The 21,169-nt window shown below is 45.1% G+C and overlaps 1 protein-coding gene across 1 annotated transcript in view; it reads left to right on the top strand.

Moving 5' to 3' along the window:
* The window catches only part of ptprq (protein tyrosine phosphatase receptor type Q), a 33,554-nt gene continuing 12,385 nt past the window's right edge, over positions 1 to 21,169 (top strand). The window contains exons 1-28 of the mRNA XM_052061387.1: positions 1 to 356; positions 1,582 to 1,693; positions 4,151 to 4,259; positions 4,321 to 4,435; positions 6,887 to 6,956; positions 7,083 to 7,282; positions 7,903 to 8,131; positions 8,270 to 8,398; positions 8,463 to 8,609; positions 8,735 to 8,898; positions 9,179 to 9,611; positions 9,749 to 9,910; positions 10,440 to 10,619; positions 10,696 to 10,803; positions 11,625 to 11,906; positions 11,984 to 12,265; positions 12,511 to 12,631; positions 12,705 to 12,850; positions 12,930 to 13,078; positions 13,219 to 13,390; positions 15,333 to 15,653; positions 15,719 to 15,994; positions 17,251 to 17,402; positions 17,681 to 17,822; positions 18,829 to 19,092; positions 19,187 to 19,534; positions 19,820 to 19,929; positions 20,009 to 20,195. Coding sequence (XP_051917347.1) covers positions 252 to 356; positions 1,582 to 1,693; positions 4,151 to 4,259; positions 4,321 to 4,435; positions 6,887 to 6,956; positions 7,083 to 7,282; positions 7,903 to 8,131; positions 8,270 to 8,398; positions 8,463 to 8,609; positions 8,735 to 8,898; positions 9,179 to 9,611; positions 9,749 to 9,910; positions 10,440 to 10,619; positions 10,696 to 10,803; positions 11,625 to 11,906; positions 11,984 to 12,265; positions 12,511 to 12,631; positions 12,705 to 12,850; positions 12,930 to 13,078; positions 13,219 to 13,390; positions 15,333 to 15,653; positions 15,719 to 15,994; positions 17,251 to 17,402; positions 17,681 to 17,822; positions 18,829 to 19,092; positions 19,187 to 19,534; positions 19,820 to 19,929; positions 20,009 to 20,195 — 5,215 coding nt within the window. The 5' untranslated portion in view covers positions 1 to 251. The remainder of the gene's footprint in view (positions 357 to 1,581; positions 1,694 to 4,150; positions 4,260 to 4,320; positions 4,436 to 6,886; positions 6,957 to 7,082; positions 7,283 to 7,902; positions 8,132 to 8,269; positions 8,399 to 8,462; positions 8,610 to 8,734; positions 8,899 to 9,178; positions 9,612 to 9,748; positions 9,911 to 10,439; positions 10,620 to 10,695; positions 10,804 to 11,624; positions 11,907 to 11,983; positions 12,266 to 12,510; positions 12,632 to 12,704; positions 12,851 to 12,929; positions 13,079 to 13,218; positions 13,391 to 15,332; positions 15,654 to 15,718; positions 15,995 to 17,250; positions 17,403 to 17,680; positions 17,823 to 18,828; positions 19,093 to 19,186; positions 19,535 to 19,819; positions 19,930 to 20,008; positions 20,196 to 21,169) is intronic.

Genomic DNA, 21,169 nt, shown 5'->3' with positions numbered 1-21,169 from the left:
CCCTACCCTACACATACACACACACGGCTGAGTAATAGATCCCATGACTTATTGAGTTGGCTTAGGCTCACCCCTGAATGTTTCATTTGCCCAAGCAGAGAATTAAAGCATTCTTCTGTCATTAAGGACAAACTTTTGGAAGACTGTCGTTCTGGCCCCTTCCTCCATGACTAACTGTGACAGGTTCAGTCATGGTACAGAGCAGCTTGTATACCTTCTTCAGCTACGTGGATTACTTGAATTGACTCTGGATGCATTTCAGCACGAGAGTGAAACCTTTTACTGGGCTTTCCGTCATGGCCTTCTTTTATCGCATCTTGCTGCTCCCACTCTGCATGGCTCCCATTCACTCACAGGTAAGTTCACTCAAGTTCTATCAATCCATCCATCCATCCAATCTATCTATCTATCTATCTATCTATCTATCTATCTATCTATCTATCTATCTATCTATCTATCTATCTATCTATCTATCTATCTATCTATCTATCTATCTATCTATCTATCTATCTATCTATCTATCTATCTATCTATCTATCTATCTATCTATCTATCTATCTATCTATCTATCTATCTATCTATCTATCTATCTATCTATCTATCTATCTATCTATCTATCTATCTATTTATCTATCTATCTATCTATCTATCTATCTATCTATCTATCTATCTATCCATCTGTCTCCATCCATGCAAGAGTCACTTAAATTAATTCGACAGATCCCCAAAACACAAAATAAGGAATAAAAGTAATGCCAGCTAATGTTTTTGCCCTATTGAGTATACAATAGCGCATTAACATTTCTTAGCATTCCCGCTAAAACGTATAACATTGGAATAATACGAAGTACAACTGCACAATCTATTCACATCAATTATCCGTATGTGAAAAAAGTAATAGCCTCTGTTACAATATCAATAAACCAGCATAATTTGTCATGTACAGTATGTGTTCGTAATGCTGCGCAAGAACTAAATGGCTAATATCAATTGATGACGTGACCACGTGGTGATTGTGTCAATTTGTTCCCATCGTTACCAATGTCTTATTTTACAAACAGAATCAATTATTACCTTTGTCGCACTTTTGTGAGAGTGCTTTTTCATCTGAAGCACTCACTTTGCTTGGCAAGCCGTTGTTTTCCCTGACACTTTTTTTTTTTTTTTGCCGCAGCCCATTATTTCTGCTTTTATGCTTTATTGTTGCACCCATCACCTCTCATGTTCTGACAAATTACGTACCGCTTTCCCCGCCTAAAGCAGAAATATCCCAGCACAAATTATGATATGCTATGTTTTATATTCTGCGAAAAAGAGAGATGTTTATTTGGCAGTGATCAGTTTTGTCAGCCTCGTAAAGCATTCGCCTCACACAGCAAAGAATCCCTCGAACCCCTTTTTGCAAGTCGAGGCCCTCAAAAAGGTGACTCATTCATCGCAAAACTGACAACAAGGAAGTGATTTCAATCGGTCGCTCGCACCAACTTAAACTGTTCCTAATTGCATTGCGCAAAGTCGATGATATCTTGATGACGGTGATCTCTGTCAAAGCATGATGTGTTGTTGTTTGATTGACTTCAGGCTGATGTCAACAGTGTAAGTCCGTCCGCACCATATACGCTGACTTTGACTGCAACGTCTTCAACAAACATCAACCCGGGAGTCAGCCGCACGATCAACACCAATGAGAGCGGTGAGACATGGCACTGCTCCCGTTTGCGTCATGTGTACCTTTTTATCGTAAACTGTTAAGAGACTGCGAGATGTGTCTGATTGCTATCCCTCACAGTTGTAGTCAATCAATGATTGTAATTTCATGTGCAGACGCAGGACATGTACGCTGGTGTAAAAAATGCCGAACCTTTTAAGGGTACCTCTACAGGGGAAAGACATTATGTTCCTCAATTATATTTTGCTTTCGGTATTTTTCAGAGTGTGTCATCACTACGTGATGAATGGCTCAGCACTGAGTATCGAAAATGTCACTTTTTTAAGCGAAGCCTCAGATCAGCGGAAATGCAAACGCAATCCCGCGCTCGCGTATTCATTCAGTCGCTGTTTATAACGCTGCCCTTTGAGTTCTCAAGTGCTTTCTTTCAGTTATAAAATGGAAATTATTCACAGCTAATGATAAAAAACTATGGGGGGAAAAAGGTATAGCAACTTCAGGTCAACAGAGATTAAATACACCATTGCTAAATCAAAATAAAGTACACGATACCTGTACTTCCAATTGATTGATTAATTGATCGAACATATAAACACATGACAAGATAAAAATAGATGTCGTAGTTCAATACGGCACTGATGACCTTATCAATGAACTGCACTCATATAACAGATTCACATATAGCAGTTATATACACTGTATATCAGGTATGTCCAAAGTCCGGCCCGCGGGCCAAATCCGGCCCGCGGTCGAATTTCATCCGGCCCTCGGCCCCTGTCATAAAGTCAGTGCCGTCTGGCCCGCAGGTTGGGCGCAATGGAACACGTGTTGCATTGACTGAGGTCTCGTAGACTGGTGAGTGATGTTTCATAGAGTACTGCTTCCCTCTAGTGGCTAAATGAGTAATAGCATTCACTAAATGAGTAATAGCATTTAGACACTAGAGGGCATCACTCACGAGTTAACAAGACATCACTCCGTGTTTATATTGACTGATATGTCATATTTCAAATGATCCTTGCAGTTGTGGATATGTGTATTGCTTGTTCATTCCCCTGTTGTTCGAGTCAAAGGTTTTGTGACTATTGAAAAGTCATGGTGATACATTTTATGTTTCAAATCAATCAATTTGCACTCAGGAGACTTCTGTTTAAGAAAAAGTCAAGTGAATAAGCAGTTGCATGTGATATACCTGTTTCAAATGAACCAAAAGAAATTCTTAAGATTGTTGAAATTAAAATAAAAATGGAAATGTGAAACAGACTGGCTTACTAAAATTTGTTGAACAATATTGTTGTTCAATGTAAAGAATGTCAGCCAAGGTCGGCCCCCCGACATTTTACCACATAAAATCTGGTCCCCTTGGCAAAAAGTTTGGGCACCCCTGCTGTACATATATATATATATATAAAATTCTGCGTCTCACCCCCCCTCGGGTGGTGTACCTCCCTAATTCAGCTCGGGTCCCCTACCAGAGGCCAGGAAGCTCGAGGGTTCTGCGCAGTATCCTTGCTGTTCCCAGCACTGCACATTTCTGGACTAAGATGTCCGATGTTGTTCCCGGGATCTGTTGCAACCACTCATCTAGTTTGGGGGTCACTGCCCCGAGTGCTCCGACCACCGCAGGCACGACTGTCACCTTTACCTTCAATGCTCTCTCCAGCTCCTCTCTGAGCCCTTGGTATTTCTCGAGTTTCTCGTGTTCCTTATTTCTGATGTTTCCATCACTTGGGACCGCTACATCCACTAAGGTAAGATATCCTTTATTCGTCCCACACTGGGGAAATTTACAACTACTACACTACTACTACAACGTCTTTCCTCTGCCCTTTATCTATGATCACGATATCTGGTTGGTTCGCCATTACCATCTTGTCAGTCTGGATCCGGAAGTCCCACAGGATCTTCGCTCTGTCATTCTCCACCACCTTCAGAGGCGTTTCCCATTTTGACCTTGGGGTTTCCAGTCCATACTCGGCACAGATGTTCCGGTAGACTATGCCAGCCACCTGGTTATGGCGTTCCATGTAGGCTTTCCCTGCCAGCATCTTACACCCTGCAGTTATGTGTTGGATCTTCTCAGGTGCCTCTTTGCACAACCTTGGGTCTTGTCTGGTGTGGTATATCTGGGCCTCAATGGCTCTGGTGCTCAGGGCCTGCTCCTGAGCAGCCAGGATAAGTGCCTCTGTGCTGTCATAGGCATTAGTGTGAAGGATCTTGCCCAAGGACCCTCACTGGATGGTGTTATGTGCTCATTTTTTACCCCAAGCGGGATTCACTATAAATATATATTTGCCACCCTTTGAATAAATATGACAATATATGATAGGAATCATTGAAGATGATATGATAGAAATATAAAATGTATATATAATCAGGAACCATACACTATAACCACTGGATTTTTTTTTAATCATGGTTTTATGTCACCCATAAATTGTTTCATCCCAAGTGACTGAATAGTAACCCGTTGCTCTCCAGTTCCTGGTCCACCCTCAAGACTAAAAGGGCATCCTGTAGGCTCCAACGGGATTCTGCTCTCCTGGACCATGCCTCCTGATACCAATGACATTGACGGCTATGTCATCAGGTATGTCTACTCAGTGATGCATGTGGGATGCTGTGAGTTGAGAAGTCTTCATACTTCTTAGGTACAAGGAAGTGTGTCCCTACCCGGATCCCGTCTTCACACAAGTAACCAAGTACCTGGATGTCCCGGAGACTCTGCTCACTGATTTCATCTCGGGTTCCACATATCACATTCAGGTACTTGTGACAGAGGACACGGTCCATGTTAATGCTGCAATACATAAAACTTGCTAGTTTCACTCCTATATTGTCACTTTGTATGAGCATTTCTTCTGATCCATTTAAATGAAGATTACTTCCACTGCCCATCAGCGAATCACATCTGTGGCCTTCGGGTCGCAAAATGTTATAGTAGACATTTCAACCCTTTCAGGCACAGCGGTTACGACAGTGGACAGCACACCATGTTATCGGGTACAGAATTTTGTAAATTAAACTGATGTCCAGACAGTGCAGGGTTTCATTCAGTTTTCAGTTCCTTGTGCAAAGACAACATTTGTTCCGCAAGTGAATTTACACCCTTCAGTCTCAAGTTCTTTCATCTGCTACATTTGTTTTGTAGTCCCGAGTCATATGTTTGCAGTGTAAATATATAATCTGTGGGGGCATGAGAAAAACATGTGGTGAGTTATTGGAGAAATCTTAGTCATCTTCATGCTTCCTTTGAGCAAGTCACTAAACCCTGAAATTGTGAAATCAAAATTCCCTTATTGATTTCTGTGCCAATCGGCTGTTAGTGTGGTGCAATACGTGGAGTGAAGTGAATGACCAGACAGTTTGGTTGTTTTTAAGTCCACCTGGAATGTGTTCAACATCCATCTCGCACTCATCCCGCAAGCGGCCTCTCTTTCAGGCTCAATGTCGGTAATTGATCCCAATTGCATTATTCATCAGGTAAACAGAGCTATGGATCAGCTGCGGCTCTTTTCACATGAGCAAATGAATGTGACAGTGACAAAGTGACAATAGTTTGGAGAATTCATTAACCCACACTGACCCTTATACAAATGTCCTGTAAAAGCCTTGGTGGCACACTGTGATTATATGTTTTATTAAGTGTTTTATGAACATATCTATGACGTTTTCCTCAAACTATTCCAAAGATCAAGAATTACAACACACTTAAAGTGCTTTTTTGTTGTCTTGCTGAAATGACCCAGCTTTGGGAGAATGGTCCACACCCCGTTTTAAACCACCGCTAGGCCAATGGCTCGTAAATACTTCACCACCATGACAATAGGGGGTGGAGCTATGATTTTGAACAAGTGGGGCCCTAGTATTTGGGATGGAGGCAGGACGGGGGTCTCATAAACAAATTTTCACTCATCTGGGTGTCCAATAAAACTCAATGCAGCTCCGCTTACCTTTTGGCTCTGGACATGGTAGAAGGGGCATCACTCCGATGGGAGATTCATGAGTGGTTGTTTCTATGACCGTGCAGCTATATTATGGGGGACTCTGGCCTTTGCTTGAAAGTGGGTCTGGATCTTCTACTAGGTCGTACGAGAATAAACTTGGGCTGGAGGCTGGTATTAAGCAAATTTATCATCAAACTGTTATGTAACAATGGAAAAGATGAACTTTGGTTGGAACTCCACAGACCAAACTATTTGTATACAAGCTATTAAAAAGCCAAATTCAAATCATGTGTCCCCGTGACATATTAGACCTAAGAATCATTACTCGGTCACCAAACCAAGTAAAAAGAAGCTTATGGTACACTTCATGGGATGTCATCAGAGAGGTAGCGTTCATGTGATGCACTACCATCCAACTTTGCGCCTTTACCACGGTCATCGGTCTCATCAAAGACGGCGACGAGTCTGCGTACCGCCAACAAGTGGAGCAGCTGGAGCTCTGGTGCAGCCGACACAACCTCGGGCTGAACACGCTCAACACAGTAGAGATGATCGTGGACTTCAGGAAACAGTCTTCTCCACAGTTGCCCCTCACACTATCCCACTGCCCTGTGTCAACTGTCGAGACCTTCAAGTTCCTGGGAATCACAGTCTCCCAGGACATGAAGTGGGAAGTCAACACCATCTCCACCCTGAAAAGGGCCCGGCAGTGGATGTACTTCCTGAGGCTGCTGAGGAAGCATGGCCTGCCACAAGAGGTGCTACGACAGTTCTACACGGCAGTCATCGAATCAATCCTGTGTTCTTCCATTACGGTTTGGTTTGGGGCCGCCACAAAAAAGGACAAAATCCGACTTCAACGGACAGTTAGGACGGCGGAGAAAATCCTTGGCACCGCCCTACCCACTCTTGAGGACTTGCACACTGCAAGAATCAAAACAAGGGCACGGAAAATCCTCCTGGATCCCCCGCACCCTGCCCACCACCTTTTCCAGCCACTCCCCTCAGGCAGACGCTACAGATCCATGCGCACCAAATCCAGTAGACACTTAAACAGCTTCTCCCCTCTAGCCATAAACTCCTTAAACAGTCACAGACGTAGTCACTCTTTTTGTACTACAAAATTGTACTACAAAACTACTGGTTACTCTAAAATGGTTCAATGATTTTGCTGTTTACGATGATACTAGTACAGCGTGTTATACCGGAGACAAATTCCTTGTGTGTTCTACATACTTGGCCAATAAAGATGATTCTGATTCTGATTTAGGTGGCAGCCTCTTCTCCTCCTGGCATGGGACCATTCAGTAAACCCGTCTACACAACCACCAATGAGTCCCGTGAGTACTCACACACACACATGATTCTCTGTTTAAGAAATGGCTCTATGGAAGTGTGTACAATTGTGTGTGTGTGTGTGTGTGTGTGTGTGCGTGGGTGTGTGTGTGTGTGTGTGTTGAATGCAGCTCCAGGCCTAGTGACCAACCTGACCGCCATTGCCCAGAATCACACCTCAGTGTCGGTCAAGTGGTTCCTCCCCCGCCGCATCAACGGTCTCATCACAAAGTTTGCCGTAAAGGCCAAGCTCGCTCGCACAGGCCAGACGGTGCGCAACCTCCTGGTCAACGCAGAGGACATCATGACGGGAACGCTGCCTCACTGCAATGTGCGCCCTTTAAAATTGACCTGCCTCTGCCAATTTGTAGATCAGTGTTTCATAACCTTTGTTGAGCCTATTAAGGCACATTTGAAGTATAAGATTACCATGACGAGTATTTTGAGCAATGACAAATAATGCAATATATAAATAATTGTATTTTAATATTTGGAGATCACACTAATCTTCCAATTTACAACTAGAATCAAACAAACAAACCAACATCAATAAAAGACTTAGTTCAGCTATTGTGCAGTTTTGGTGTGGCTGGGCCTTTCCGCGCATGCCACCTGTCTTAGCTGCGTGCTGGCAAGAAAACTGCTCGCAAACGTCTCTGAAGAAGACAAATACGAAGGCTTCTCACTAAAATGGCACAAGGTCTGAAGAAAAGCATACTCAGCATAATTCAACCTTCTGCAATTGAATGGAAGAACATTTCCAGTAATTGCTCCGACTGTCACTATACGTCGCTGGCATAGATAGATCAAGAAAGAGTTTCAGTGAATAACTACTAACTTTGGGACCAACTAAGTCAAAATGGATCATTTCACTTAAATCACCAGCGTAGACAATAAAATTACCGGTAATACCAGGACCATTTCTACCCGCGCGTGTGCTTATTTGTTTAGGATGCAGCAGATATTCTGTCTCAAGCGACCATCAGCCCCTTGGAAATGACGGCGGGGTCTCCACCTTACACTCTTACTGCCGTGCCCCCCGCAGCCGCCTGGAGCGTGCCCATCTCGGTAGGGGTCGATCAGCTTCTGCCCTACACTGCTTATCTTTTTGAAGTGTCTGCCTTCACGTCTGACGGGGAGGGACAGATCGCCTCCACCATGGTCCGCATGCCAGAGTCAGGTACGGGGGACGGGGGGAGTCTTTAGACTTTACGCTGCAGGTCCGAGAGCCCAATATTGATTTAATGCTCTATCTGTTATTTTGTTTTCTTCAATATATGAGGGGAAAATATTTTGTATGTGTCTATGTGCATTACAGCCCCAGAAGACCCTCCACAAAACCTCTCCTTATTGAACGTGACGTCTCGATCGATATCCCTCGCCTGGAACTCTCCCACCATCATCACTGGGAAATTCACCTACGTGCTCTTCCTGTACGGGCCTACAGGTCAGTACTCATTGACTCTGCATGAAAAGCAATGAAATAATTTGAATTACACATCTGCTCGTAGGATATTTGTACGAGAACAGCACAGCGGAGATGCGATTCTCATTAACCGGCCTGGTTCCGTACACCAAGTACACAGTGGAGCTGGGGGCCAAAGCGGCTGGAGAACTGGGTCCGCTCACTCAGGAGGATGTGAGGACGTCGGCTGAAGGTGACGACTGAGAATTGAGCAATAGAGACAACTGATAATAAGGCATTTGCTGAATTAGCTTAAAAGAGACAATAAAATCAAATAAAATGGCCCCAATTGACAGTCTACCTCCTTGGTGGTGTTAGCCCCCAGTGCTGTTCAAGACCTGGTGGCCATCGCAGAAGATGCCATTTCTGTCCGTGTGAACTGGAGAAGTCCGGCGCAGCCAAACGGTCCAATCACTCAGTACAGACTGCAGGTCCTGCTGAACGACACTCTGTTACAGGATATCACCTTCGTCGGCGAGCTGGTAAACGACCTCGTTTTTGAATGATTGTGCTGCAAAACCAACAAAACTTTAGGGATATTCAGCTTTTGCGTGTGATTTCAGAATGAGACAAATAAGCACAATATTTTTTACATCTCATCTTAATTTGAGGTTCTCAAAACGTTTGAAAGGTTCTTTGAAAGGACTCTTTGTGAGTGGTGTACAATCATCTCATGAAAGGCGCTTTTAAGTAAAATGCATTATTATTATTATTATTATTATTATTATTATTATCTCTAAACCTTTTATTTCTTCCCCACAGAATACCAACACAAATGGTGCTTATGACGGTGAGTCACTCGCCCCCGATCAGGATGTCAATCCAGAGCGGCGTAAGAGGAACGCTGAGCCTGCTCGGACCTTTGATCCCAAACAGTCAAACAGCGTCACCCCGGCCTTCACTCAACTCAGAAGCGTTGAGCAAAGGACCGACGCTCAAGCAATCCAGGATTTTAACCCCTCTGTTGCCCTCAAGGTCACAGAGACACCGAGCAATACCTACCATTCATTTCAGCCTCCCACCACAGCTTTTTCTGCGACACCTGTGCCGCCCATTACTCCTCCGCCCTGGCTGACGATGCCAGACGACCACCTGACAACTGAATCATCCTACCTCACTCACACCTCGGGCACCTTGCGCTTGTCCACTCGTCTCGCATCTAATACGGGACGTGGGGTGGCTTCTGAAAGTCCAGGTACAGCCTCTACTACTGAACAGGACAGACAGTACCACACAGAAATACCAAATGAAATCTCTCAACTATCCGGATTCAAAACGGCCAACAAGATGTGATTGTCTTAATCGTTTTTTATCCACCTGGACATGCTGCAGGAATAACAGTCCGAGAGGAGGTGACGGACCTATCGACGGACGAGCTCTATTACCTGGTGTCTGACCTTGAACCCTTCACTGAGTATACGTTTCGGGTCTCCGCCTCCACTGTAGTGGGCGAAGGGCCCGCCGCCGACATCACAGAGAAGACCCGAGAGCAAGGTATATTGCCGTAACTGTTTGCCAGCCTAAAAGTACTGCACTTTGAGGTATCACCACACTACTGTATTGTTTTACTGGAAGGCATACATCTTTTCCTCATGCCGGAATTTCTGTGACCAAGAATCCTGGGAAATGTAGTCCTACTCATGCAAACCAACTACAAATTGACATCTGTCAACAAATGATGACATACTAGCAAAAAATACTTCCTTGATGCTACGGTCAGACTCAACGCGAGCTGAGCATGTTAACGTGTGGGACAATATTATTGCAGACTGTGGGACAAAAAGGTAAACAACACAGCCGGCTTCCAATAGCTGTTGCCCAAAAATGGAACACGGTTGGAGAGAGGAAGTAGAATTTGAGTAAACTGTTTAATATTCAATGCTTCACAAAGATAATGCGCCGTAATCTGGTGCGCCTCATTACTCGAAAAAGATAATATATTGTGGTTCACCCGATCGGGCTCCCCACTTTATCCCAGATTATTTTTCCAGCAATCATTTTATTGGTTATGTGTGTCATGTAGTCCCCAGCTCAGTCCTGGAACTTTCCTACCAAAACATCAGCTCCACCTCCATACTTGTGAGCTGGGCGGAGCCACTCAACCCCAACGGGCGAATCACGCATTACACCGTCTACGGCCTCGCACTGCACAGCGGTCAGAGTCTGAAGTGGGTCACAAACTCTACCAGCATAATGATAACAGGTAGGTTGCTCATCCTACGAGAACACACTGTTCATCACGGGTGTCAGATGTGTACTTTGTAATCTGTCATTCATAGATTTGGAAAAGTATACTGGTTATATTCTACATGTGGCGGCGTCTACAGCTGCGGGTCAGAGCTTGGTATCCCAGGAAGGTGGCATCTTGGTTTTCACCTTAGAGGACGGTATGTGTCTGGAACATGAACATGAACACAATGAGTTCGTTGTCATTTGTCTTGAGAGGGAGTCTGAGAAAATTTGGTTTTGACAGGAAAGGAGAGAACATGAACAATAGTAAATGACAATAACATAATGAGTTGTATTTTATTTGTAATCTGGGACCTGACAAAACATCATGGGGGGGAAATGCGCCACTCAGTTCGATGTGAGTCATCACACAAGTTTCGTTCAAAGTTTATGGGAAGCAGGTTTTGAATAGTTTGGGATTTTTCATTAGTGGATTTTCATGTTTTGAATTTTGTTTTGTGAATTAGCTTTAGTATTCGTTTTATTTTTTTCTTTAAATACTTGGAGTATTTGTCCAGTGAAAAAAGGTTCCGTAGATATTGTGTACTAAAGTAAAATAAACTACTCTTCTCAAACAACTGTTTGACCCTCCTCCCGTTGTACGGAGAATCAGCAATACCGAAATAAATACATTTAAAATGAGCCCCTGAAAGCTTGTGAAACTGTCCCTCAGTGTGATGGTGGGCGCCAATGGTTGTTCCCTGTGATTGCTGGCAACCAGTTCAGGGTGTACCCAACCGACTGCTCAAAGACAGTTGGGTTAGGCTCCAGCGCAGCCACGACCCTTGTGAGGATAAGCAAATTAGAAAATAGATGGATGGAAGTTTATTTTCTTAGTTTTTATTAATGATTATAACCTTGGGGGTGAGGGGTAAAACATAAAGTGATGAAAAATGTTGGTCACACTCTGGCACATTTCGTTCTATTGCAATGAGTCTGTCACATGAGCTGAGGCGACTGTCCATTATTTTTCCCTCAGAGCCGGATTCCCCTCCATTAAACCTCACCGTGTTGGACACCAGCTCGTCAACTGCCACCCTGACTTGGTCTGCGCCAGTAAAAGCAAACGGGGTGATCCAACAATACAGGGTCCTCTATGAGAACCGGTCGTATTCCAATTCAGTGAACACCTCCATTAGCAGAGTCACTCTGACGCACCTGAGGCCCTTCACCTACTATAACGTCTCCGTGATGGCCTTCACACGTTTCGGCCACGGCAACCACACTTCAGACTATTTAAGCATATTGTCTGGGGAGGATGGTGGGTTTACAGAAAATTCCAAAAATCAAATGTCTCGTCAGAATCAGGAAGTCGACAATCTTCTGTGTTGCTTCCAGTGCCGGGCAGCCCTCCATACAGCCTCTCCTATGATTCGCTCAGTCCCAACGAGGTGAACGTGACCTGGCTGCCTCCATTGGTGCCTAATGGCATCATAACGCACTACAGCATGGAGTTGTGGAATTCCACCCACTACCTCAACCTCACCGCCCCTTCCAACTTCCTGCACCTGACCCACTTGAGAAAGTATGCGCGCTATCGCGTCACGGTGCAGTCGCATACACGGGCCGGGCCGGGGAACTTCAGCACAGAGCCGCTCAACATCACCACGCTGGAGGACGGTGAGATGGATGGACGGAATCATGGGTAGCAGTCAGGGAGCGGGGTCTCAATTCCTCTATTTCCTCCCTCCATCTTTTCCTTCCATATGCTTCTTCCTCCATCAGGTCGGGTGACAACTAACCATTTTATTTTTTTCAATTCTAGCAGCAAAAGATCCTCGAGGTTCAATTGCCACAGGTTCTCCCTAGATTCTATTGTTGTTGTTGTTGTTACATGACGGGGCAGTTTCTCTCCCACATCGCAGCTCCAGACACGCCCCCTCAATTCCTCCAGGCCAGGAAGTTATCCGACTCTGAGGTCGAGTTGTCCTGGCAACCGCCGCTCGAAGCCAATTCGGACATACTCTACTACGTTGTCATAGTATGGTGAGTTTCTATGTGGTGTCTGCATGTGCAAGCAAGAATGGTTACAATGTGTTTCGCGGCCGTTTTTTGTCAGGAACGAGACAATGGATCTGCTGCATAATGTGACTGCGACATCATTGGTTATAAATATGGACTTTGAGGGTCTCTACAACGCGTCCGTCTCCAGCTGGACCAGGCTGGGAGACGGAGGGATGCGGGCCTACATTATCGCCGATGCAGGTGCCACATGAACGAGAGTGTCGTCAACGCATTTGCTAACTTTGGATGAAACTGCCTCTGATCATCATTTGTCTCTCAGAGCCCCTTGAGCCACCCCAGAATGTGACTTTTGCAAACGTGACAATCTCCACTGTAACCCTGCTGTGGTATCCACCGGCTAAACCCAGTGGAATCATTATTTTTCGCTATACAATTTACTATGCTGACAACGGCACTGTGGCCAAACAGGTGAGACGCACGAGCCCGCCGAGAGAGCCGAAGCTTTATGTTTCCAAGTGTCTGTCAAGAAACTTGGAGGATTTTGAACGTTTCACCTGGGGATGTGAAAAAAAAAATATTGGCACTCATCTCGTTCTGTTCTGTTTCAGGAAGTTCTGGTTTCAGATGGGTTCGTCCCTGTATCAGCCGACACGCTCCTCTCCTGGACGCTAACTGGTCTTATCGGGGGCACTAACTACACAGTGTGGATGACTTCGAGCAATGTACGTGGGGACGGAGGAGTCCGAAGCGAGCCGCTTAACTTGCTCTTACCTGACGATGGTCAGTCGGAGACACACAAACACCGAGATGTGAAACAAAAGGCAGAATTCCACACCGGCCTCATCATTAGGATCACCTACACAATCACGTGAGAGCGGATTTAAGATAATGAAAATAATGTCTTTACAAAGATTGTACCGGATTGTTTCGAGAACAATAAATGATGTAGGGAGTGAAAAAAAAAAAAGATTTTCTGTTTTAGTTTAAAACTGTGGCCTGGCTGCCCCCACAATCAGGATACCCAGGTTTGAATCTCCTTTACAACCTCTCCGTGGTGAGTTTGCATGGATTTTCTCCAAGGACGAAATAGAGTCCATATTGCCTATCAGTGTAAATTTAAATTGTCGACGGTGTATGCCGACATGTGCCGTGCGATTGGCTGGCAACCAGTCTAGGATGCACTCATGAACGTAACTTGACAGCAGAGAAAAATCTTTTCAATTTATTATTTTTTTCCACCCTGAACGTCAAAAGAGAGCATCGTTGCAAAAGCAACATTTTTTAATTGAATTCAATATTTGAATTTACTCTCATTAGATGGCGTAGGTGTTCCTAATAAAGTGTCTGGTGAGCGTATAAATGATCACATCCAGTCGTAGTCTCACTGGAGGCCGCCTCTGCACACCTTTTTCAAAAGTCTCCTTTCACCTCCCTAAAAAATGACATAAAAACTCTGCTGGGGCTGCTCAGTGAAAGGAGATAACTCTCCGTCTGACAAACTGGCTCGGTTTTTTTTTTCCCCCCGAGGACAACCAGTTTGTATTTCCTTTCGCTTAGCAGGATGAAAGTTAAGTGAGATTAGAAGGGAAAAAGAACAAAGTGAGAGTGCAAAAGCACTCAATGACAGAGGAATAACAAAGGCTGACAGGTCTCGTGAGTGGGATTCGCACGCTACCCGCGTGCCGCCGAGGTTGCCTTGTTGCCATGGCTACGGGCATTCTCCCGCATGGTTTTCGCTTGAACCCCACTTTGATGGCGTGAACACGTTGACGTCAAAGGCTTTGTTTTTATGTGATTTTGTGGGAAAGGGTGCAGACAGCGTCCAGTGTTTCAGCCCCAACTCGACAAGCATGCACTGGCTAAGAATGGTCATTAAATGATGACGTCTGGTAACTGACTATGTATCTCTGCCTGTGATCTAGCCGCTCCATTCTCGGCCAAGCAGTGGACCACCACGCCGCCTTGTCTCTGCCACTCAGCCAAGCCCAGCACTCCCCCCTCCCCTAGGCACTCACTCCACACATACCTGGCCTCCCCCTTAATTGAGCTTAAATATTACATTTACCCTTCCCATACTTCTCAGGTTAAACATGCAGGATGAGTATCGTCTTCCCAACCTTTCCTTTCCATTCCTAAAGGCAAATTTCCTTTTTTGTCCTATCACTGTCTCTTTGATGTATGTTTCCACATTTCCACCGTTTTCTGTTGTTGCCTGTTAAACGCAAGACTGCTGCTATCATGTTGATTGTGACAAATGATGACTGACTCGTTCACATTCACATTAAAGGAGACATATTAAGCGTTGCCAGGGGTCGTAATAACCTTGACAGGCCTTGCATTTGGTATCTGCATCTTCAGTAGGGGATGTTGTGTAACAATGGGCCGGAAAAATGAGCACTTTTCACAGATGGATATACGACAATTATCTGTGCCAAATTGCCAAGACACAAAAATCAATGCAGCTCTGCTTACCTTTGTGCTTTGACATGTGACAAATGTTTCAGACAATGTAACCTCGGGCCATGACCATCATATAAATTAGAATAGTCATATTTCACAAAAACTCACAGCACTCCAGAGATATAACTATTTGAATACAAGCTATAAAAAGTCAATTTTCCATAATATGTCCTCTTTAATACATATATATATATATATTTAGATAGATATAAAATGTCATTCAATAAGACTGTAATGGTATCCAACCCCATCTTCCCTTCAGTGCCCTCCGACTCGGTCCACAACCTGACCGCTCAGATCTTCAGCTCCACCGCCATCATCGTGAGCTGGGACCCTCCCCTGGAGCCCAACGGCCGTCCCCACTACATCCTCACTTTGCAGGAGGCTGGCGTCATACCACTTGTACCCAACCAAGCCTCTCCTCTGGTCAACAAAACCATCAAGCGTACCACCACCGACACCGTCTTCCTCTTCACCAAACTTCGGAAATATTTTCCGTATGTGTTGACCGTTACCCCGGCGACCGGGGCAGGCCCCGCCCATAACCACACCAGCACCCTGCACCTAAGGACGGATGATGATGGTGAGTTCATACCATGGCCATTGTTCATAAATATGTGAGATCTATGTACGTGTTTTCGCTCTCAGTCCCGAGTTCTGCCCCGTTGCTCGTCTCGGCTGCGAACCTGTCGTCATCCTCCATTGTCGTGGCGTGGCAGCGCCCCTTCGAGGCCAATGGGGAAATCACAGAGTACACCATTACGCTGTTTGGCCCGGGAGGCTCCAACCATTTGCAGACCCCCGAGAGCTCCATCACACTCACAAATCTGCTGCCCTATACAGCTTACAACCTGAGCGTCACTGCAGCGACTCGTAAAGGCTCAGGGCCAGCGCTCCTCCTGATGCTGCACACTGATGAGGGGGGTATGTGTTCATGTTGTGACCCTCTGTGTGTGTGTGTGTGTGTGTGTGCGTGCGTGCGTGCGTGCGTGTGTGTGTGTGTGTGTGTGTGTGTGTGTGTGTGTCCGTGAACATTCATTCATTCATTCATCTTACGAACTGCTTGATCCTCACTAGGGTCACGGGGGGTGCTGGAGCCTATCCCAGCTGTCTCCGGGCAGTAGGCGGGGGACACCCTGAATCGGTTGCCAGCCAATCGCAGGGCACACAGACACGAACAGTCATCCACACCCACACTCACACCTAGGGACAATTTAGAGCGTCCAATCAGCCTGCCATGCATGTTTTTGGGATGTGGGAGGAAACCGGAGCACCCGGAGAAAACCCACGCAGGCCCGGGGAGAACATGCAAAGTCCACACAGGGAGGCCGGAGCTGGAATAGAACCCGGCACCTCCGCACTGTGAAGCCGACGTGCTAACCACTGGACTACCGGGCCGCCGTGTCCGTGATCAGTCTTGTAGAATTTCTACAGACATTCATATTGTCTTTAGGTGAAATGGCAAGGCTATGTGTGCACTTTATGAAAGACTTCACAATCCTTAAGAACATTCAATCATTTGTTCTATTTTAATCTGACACACCAAAAAAAAAAAATCAGATGCCTGTTTTTTACTTTTCAATGGTAGCCTCAAATCAAAAAATACCAATGGGAAAAATGCACCACAGGACGGTTTGTTTAGCTGCCGCAATCATTTCGGAGCACGACTACGATCCATCAAATGATCCATCAAGATGTGGGAGATAAATTCCAGGATTGGTGTCACAAAGTATATATTTGAAATACAAAGTTTTCCCCTTTGATGTAATCTCCCCTAACACACTTTCCCAGATTTCCCTGCCACGTCTTCATGCACCCCTGGAAAGATTCTTCCAGGGTCTTTCGTATCTCCGTCATCACCGTCAACTTAATATTGTCCATGTCTTCAAAACAAGTCCACTTAATAATCCCCTTGAGATTGGCGGAGAGGAAAAATCTCATCGAGCCAGGTCAAGTGAGTAGGGAGGTTTCTCCAGCGCTGTTATTTTCTTCTAGGCCAGGAACTGTCCGATGCTCAGGGCATTCCAAGAAGGCCCATTCTCATGGTGAGGCAGCCATGGGCCTGCCACAAATCTTCCTTGTACTGTTACTATATGTACCGTAAAGAATAATGACCATAGTAATTTGCAATATGATTGATAATACAATCCCCGTTGCATTATAACATTTTTGTGTTCCAGGCCCCGTGTCCCCTCCCCGCAACCTGACCATTTTCAACTACACGGCCGTGTCCATGTGGCTGAGCTGGGAGCCCCCCCTGGAGCCCAACGGGGTGGTCCTGCAGTATGGCTTCCGGATCCGAGAACTCATCACACACACCGTCACACACCGGGTACAGTCAATTTCACACGCCGGAAGCCCAGTCCGTATTAACGAAAACATGAAAGTGCACTCAGGAGATCCGCTCGGCAAAAACACACCTGTCACACGGATTAGCGGCTCTAATTTCACACTCCAGATGCCTCTCCAAGTTAACATTGTATTCACCAGCACGTGCGCATACAATAAGATATCATCAGCAAGTAATCAGGATTGTGTGGCTAACGTGTGTGTGTGTGTGTGTGTGTGTGTGTGTGTGTGTGTACGTGCATATGTGTGCAACATTACAAGAATTCATCCGGTCCATCAACCGCCGGGTACATCTCCGGCTTCAAGCCTCATCGTTCTTACGAGATCAGTGTTTACAGTTACACGCGAGTAGGCCATGGCAACCAGTTTAGCAGCCCGGTGACCTTCACCACCAATGAGTCAGGTAAGAAAAAATATGAAAAATATCACATATACACTTTGCGAATAATGATGCAGCAATGTCATGCTATATTCTTTTCCCCTAATGGCATAAGATCGCCCCCCCCTCCATAAAACCACTTTTAAACAGAATGAGTTTATCTATATATTACCGAAATGAGCAAAATAAAACACCTAATCGTAAATCTGTCATTCGTATTTTAGCCGTGATATACACGCTTGTGCTCTCGCACAAACAACATGTGTGACATGTACTTCTAAGGCTAATGTTGAGTTTGAATTCATGAGCTAGTAGCCATAAAGCGGTTGCAGGCTAACACCAACAGCAAAGTAACAAATTGTTATCTCACTTTGATGGCTTTTCTTTGTTTGGAGTAAATGTTGGAGATAATTAAGTTAAGAAATTGAGTGCAAATATATATTTTTAAACTGGCTGTGTTAATACTACCTAATTATGTGAGGTTCAGTACGTGCTCAAAACTACAGTAGTCATTCTGCTGGATGCTAGTGCTAAAATAAATGTACTAAATGGAATTTCTGCATTGTTGAACAAATTACAAGGATAATTAGACTTTCTTGTTCCTTAGCCTCTTGAGCTAAACAAGTACAAATAACTTTGAGTGGCCGCATTAAAGAACCGTTGCTTGGATTACTGAGGAGTGCCACAGTCGCTGATGCACTCTGTTATTAAATAAACCAAATGAAACACACGCGGGATACAAAATGAGAACAATTGTGGGAAGATGCAACACTCACGCCCAGACTCTCACTCTGAAATAACCAGCAAATCCAACTCCAGTTCCGTCACTCACTACCCAACTTCTCACACTTCAGTACGTAGAGTAGTTGCACTGTATAAAACCAGTTTGTTTATTTACAGTACATTCTCTTTTAGAATGTTTGATTATGTTTTTATGCAATAGAGGATGATTTATCATGATTAACCGTCATAATTGGGGGGCTGGAACAGATTCAAAATATTTAAATCCTGCAATTATATCATTCTGCAGTGTCAGAAGCTGTGGGGAACCTGTCGTGTTCCGGAATCAGCTGGGATTCCATTCAGTTATCGTGGGACCATCCGGTCAACCCGAATGGCCAGATCCTCTTTTATGAGATCGTAATGGAGGTCGACTCATACCGGGTCAACACAGCAGAATACACAGTGACTGGACTGCAGCCGGACCAGGAGTATACACTCAGTGTCACCGCGATCAACTCCGCAGGACACGGAGAGCAAATCAATTGCACTACTTCTACTCTTTCCGAGTCAGGTACATACACCACGAATGTAATCCTTTCAGAGAACCGAAAAACCAAAAGAGTGGATGTTCAATGTAATCCTTAATCCTGATCTGTTTTGTTTAGCCCCATCTGCCCCTCGCTCCATCGCCATCTCTCAGGTCACAGCCAACAACGTGACACTGGAATGGGCTCCTCCACTTTCCATCCCGGGCTTGCTAAAAGAGTACCGCCTGGTCACAGAGTTGCTCAACACGAAATGCGAACCCGACGTCCTAATCCTTGATGAAGAACCGCCCTCGGGTTGCGTGGAGTCAAGTGTCACCGTGTCGGTCAACGCTTCAGACGAGGGCCCTCGTGTCACGGTCCATCCTCTGGCTAAGTACAGACACTACCGTTTCAAAGTGGCAGCGGTGACCAATGCAGGAGTTGGAGAATATACGGAGTGGAAGTATGCACAGACCCTCGCCGGCAGTAAGAATATAATATAAACATCTTATATCCTTATGACAGTGGAGTCAGAGCCATACTCTCACTGAACATGTCATTAGGAACACCCAGCATCACAGCCCCGTAAAAAAAAAAAAGTAGCAACCATTAATCACTGTTAACATTTTTATGTTGATGCAACGTAACTGTAATCAGCTGTAATGCTTCTCCATAATCTTTGAAATTTGAAATGTCATGGGGGAATGGAATTCACGAGTGAAGCAGGAATGGAAAGCAGGAAAAAAAAAGATGTGTGTTTCTATCCGTCAGACCCAGATGCTGCTCCACGTGATATCAGGGTGCTACCCACCTCCGGCAGCCTTCGCATAGACTGGGACCCTCCAGACATTATTTCTGGACCGACGTCTTATCTCGTGCAGGTCATTTCTCTTACTCACAAAGTGTAAATGCTGATGAAGTTGGTATGAACTGTAATATTTGCAACTCCTGCGCCACAAGGTGGACGGTCCCGGTTTGAATTACTCGTCCATCCGAGCGCCGGGAGAGTTGACCACGGTGGTTGTAACCAACTTGACGGCCTTCTCGCTCTATTCTGTGATGGTCACCGCCTTCACCGGCCCCTTGGCTGAGGCTGCCGAGCACGGGAAGGCCATCGGGCCCTTTGTGTTTCAAACACTAGAAGAAGGTGTGTGGGGAAAGTTGTGAAGTTTTGTACCCTGCCGCTCTCTGACATTCTACCTCACTGCATCGCAATTGTTTGCATTTTGTGGGGGGTTTTCAATATATTCAGCACTAATACTGTGTCTTGGTTCGTAAACGATAATTATATTTCATGGAGAGAAGAAGAGAACATACCACCTCAGAGGGGAAAAAAACAACCTTCTAACAGTTGTACAACCTACAAGAAGAATAACCCCACTGCCCCAAATGATGTATTCCTTAGAAATATAATGAGACAATTATCATGATGTTGTTGACAATGATGAGGATAATTATAAATGTTCAAATATAATTAATAGAAGATCAGATGAAATACAGCTGGACATCGTAACATAGCCAAGAATAACTGAGGATGGGAAAAAAAATGTTGAAAAAATATTTACCGTTGACATACCAGAAACATAATCCCTAATGAACTATTCATTCATTCATTCATTCATTCATCTTCTGTACCGCTTGATCCTCACTAGGGTCGCGGGGGGTGCTGGAGCCCATTCCAGCCGTCTCCGGGCAGTAGGCGGGGGACACCCTGAATCGGTTGCCAGCCAATCGCAGGGCACACATAGACGAACAACCATCCACGCTCACACTCACACCTAGGGACAATTTAGAGTGTTCAATCAGCCTGCCATGCATATTTTTGGAATGTGGGAGGAAACCGGAGCACCCGGAGAAAACCCACGCAGGCCCGGGGAGAACATGCAAACTCCACACAGGGAGGCCGGAGCTGGAATCGAACCCGGTACCTCTGCACTGTGAAGCCGACGTGCTAACCACTGGACTACCGGGCCGCCCCCTAATGAACTATTCTGGAATAATTTATTTTCAAGAAAAGCAGATGATGGAGAAAATATTACTTGTTCATTAAATATGTGTATGCATATACAGTAGTATGTATGTATATGTTTACGATATATTTACTTTGTATATGGATGTGTA

This window comes from Hippocampus zosterae, chromosome 3 (genome assembly GCF_025434085.1).
Source record: "Hippocampus zosterae strain Florida chromosome 3, ASM2543408v3, whole genome shotgun sequence".
NCBI classification, from domain to species: domain Eukaryota; kingdom Metazoa; phylum Chordata; class Actinopteri; order Syngnathiformes; family Syngnathidae; genus Hippocampus; species Hippocampus zosterae.
The sequence above is the reverse complement of the archived record's forward strand: the minus strand, read 5'-3'. Positions and strand labels throughout refer to the sequence as shown.